This window comes from Enoplosus armatus, chromosome 7, assembly GCF_043641665.1.
Source record: "Enoplosus armatus isolate fEnoArm2 chromosome 7, fEnoArm2.hap1, whole genome shotgun sequence".
NCBI lineage: Eukaryota > Metazoa > Chordata > Actinopteri > Centrarchiformes > Enoplosidae > Enoplosus > Enoplosus armatus.
This window is the reverse complement of record NC_092186.1, coordinates 10,246,481-10,248,734: the sequence shown is the minus strand read 5'-3', so window position 1 is coordinate 10,248,734 and position 2,254 is coordinate 10,246,481. Positions and strand designations below refer to the sequence as shown.

The 2,254-nt window shown below is 37.6% G+C and overlaps 1 protein-coding gene across 1 annotated transcript; it reads right to left on the bottom strand.

Moving 5' to 3' along the window:
- Positions 1–211: 211 nt before the first annotated feature.
- On the bottom strand, positions 212–2,254 carry LOC139287994 (granzyme B(G,H)-like). The gene is made up of 5 exons (XM_070909223.1): positions 2,190–2,254; positions 1,825–1,984; positions 1,457–1,589; positions 1,077–1,304; positions 212–969 (listed from the first exon to the last, which is right to left on the bottom strand). The coding sequence occupies exons 1-5, from the start codon at positions 2,245–2,247 to the stop codon at positions 805–807; spliced, it is 744 nt and encodes a 247-aa protein (XP_070765324.1). The 5' UTR covers positions 2,248–2,254; the 3' UTR covers positions 212–804.

Here is a 2,254-nt window from a genome sequence, read left to right as displayed (position 1 = left end):
CTAAGTGAACCAAAGTGAACTAAAACATTTGTTCACAGTGGTTGCTTCCTCTTCTGGATAGTAATGCAAATTTGATATTTTTGATTTGCAAAGGTTTAGAGCTTCTATAGATGAGAGGAAAGTTTAAGCTCTGACTTCAAGAAGTGAATAGTGAACATCTTCTTGCTGCATCAATACAATTTCTTCACAAGGAGGCAGTGTTGTCTTTTTATTGAGTTAATTCACACTCCAATGGTGGAGTGAACAGAGGTACTGAGAGCAACAGTTGAGAGCAACAGTTTATTGTTTAGAAAGATGGTAAAAAACAAACTTAGAGGATCCTGCGTTCTCATTTGATCGAGTCAAAAAGAAGATGCACAAAGCAGTCATGTATATAATGTCGTATTTAAGAGCAGGATGACATACTGTATCTAATATTACATATAGCACATCTATTAAACAGCATTGGGCCACACTTTTATGATTTTAATCATGATTAGCTTGTTACAGTCTAGTCCCACATGTGCTTGGTTTAAATTTTTATTTTTCTTGGAATAAAAGTTTGTTAACAAAGAAATAGTTTCCCCCTGCAGCCAAAAACAAAACAGCTTTACCATAAAAAGCCAAAGCATGTCACTTAAAAGAACCAAATCACATTCATATATGTTGAGTCTTTTGACTAAACACACCAAACAAAAACTTCATTTGTTTCATTTGAAAACATTAAAGCGTATTTTGATTAAATCTGTCTGCAGCAAGCAAGTCAGACATGGAGCCAACTGTCTCAATTATTATCTCTCCAGTGTCAACCAAGTGTTGGATCTATTAGAGCTTTCCATGATGCTTCATAATTGAATCAATCCAGCTTCTGTAGTCAGGAATCTTAGTATAACAACACATTAACTTGCCACCTGAGCTTGGTATGAAGCCGGCGGACACCACTCCGTAGGCCTTCTCATCTTCACAGATCAATGGACCACCAGAGTCTCCCTGGAGGTACATGCACAGTATGCTGTGATTGCTTCAACAACAGTGGATTCATTATTATAGTTGACCAAAGTTTGTTTGTTCATGTTATGTAAGAGAAATGTACGCACCTTCCCCGGACCAGTCTCTCCCTCAGAGCAGTACAAGTTTTGGTTAGGACACAGCACACTGTCAACGAGTGTTACATTGGCTTCCATGAGTACGTTAGACAAAAGGTCTATGTTCCTGTCTGTTGCTCCCCAGCCGGAGACTATACATGATTTTGGGAGAGAGGCATCATCTGGGCCTGCGAGAGCAACGGGTCTCACATTTTTGCTCAATTTTGCCTTGGAGCTCAACTTGAGGAACAGGGAGAGATAAGAAATATATTTAAAAGAAGTAAACATCAATCTGTACAGTATTTCAGTGCTCCTCTTGATAAATGCATTCAAAAGTGCAAAACCAGCTGTTAAGTGCAAGGATTTTAAATACAATTCTTTATTTCTGTTACCTTAAGAAGCATTATGTCATTTTTGAAATCAGTTGCACTGTAGTCATCATGTGGAAATGTTTGCTCCACACATATTTTCTGTATTTCATTGCTGTTATGGGCATTGTGAACTCCAAGTAAGACTGTGTAGGAACTGAAATGACAAAAAAATGTTTTTCGGTCAGAGTATTATATTCATAAAGTATTAAAATACTTGAATTTACTTTACAATTCATGAAGCCATAATGAAACATATTAGCCAAATAGATATAATTCATTGATGCATTTTAAATTGAAGTTTCAATGCACCAGTCTAGGTTGTTGTTGGGATAAAACTCTATCAGGGGCCCAGAATTCCCAGTAGCTAAACATAAAGGGTGTTAACTGACCTGGCTTGGCAGTGGGCTGCAGTCATCACAAAATCCTGATTCAGAAGGAAACCACCGCAGCATTCTGTCTTACCATTCTGCATGTGCAGCTTCAAAATAACCATATACGGCCTGCTATGTGGTTTAGCCTTGTGGCCTCCAACGATTTCCCCTGCATGAACTGGGGAAAAATATACATGTATATATATCAAATCTAAAGTGACAAAAGAAAAGGATTAAATAAGTTGATCTATCTTCGTGCGCTGTATGTCTCACAATACTGAGAGTGGAATCTTATTCGTCATTTAAAACATTAAACCACATGCTATAATACCCTTTGAGAAACAGCACAAAATATACAGTAGTGCTACAAAAACTAAACTTACCTTGGCCATCAAGAGTCAGCACAAGTATGAGCAGTACCAGTTTACGGTGGATAAACATGGTGAGA

Bases quoted from the DNA above. Each gene is read 5' to 3' on its own strand.
- LOC139287994 (XM_070909223.1), bottom strand. From the start codon at position 2,247: ATGTTTATCCACCGTAAACTGGTACTGCTCATACTTGTGCTGACTCTT. The intron at 1,590-1,824 runs GTCAGTTAACAC...TTGTCATTTCAG, and splicing joins GCAGCCCACTGCCAAGCCAG to TTCCTACACAGTCTTACTTG. The intron at 970-1,076 runs GTGCGTACATTT...ATGTACCTCCAG, and splicing joins GAGAGACTGGTCCGGGGAAG to GGAGACTCTGGTGGTCCATT.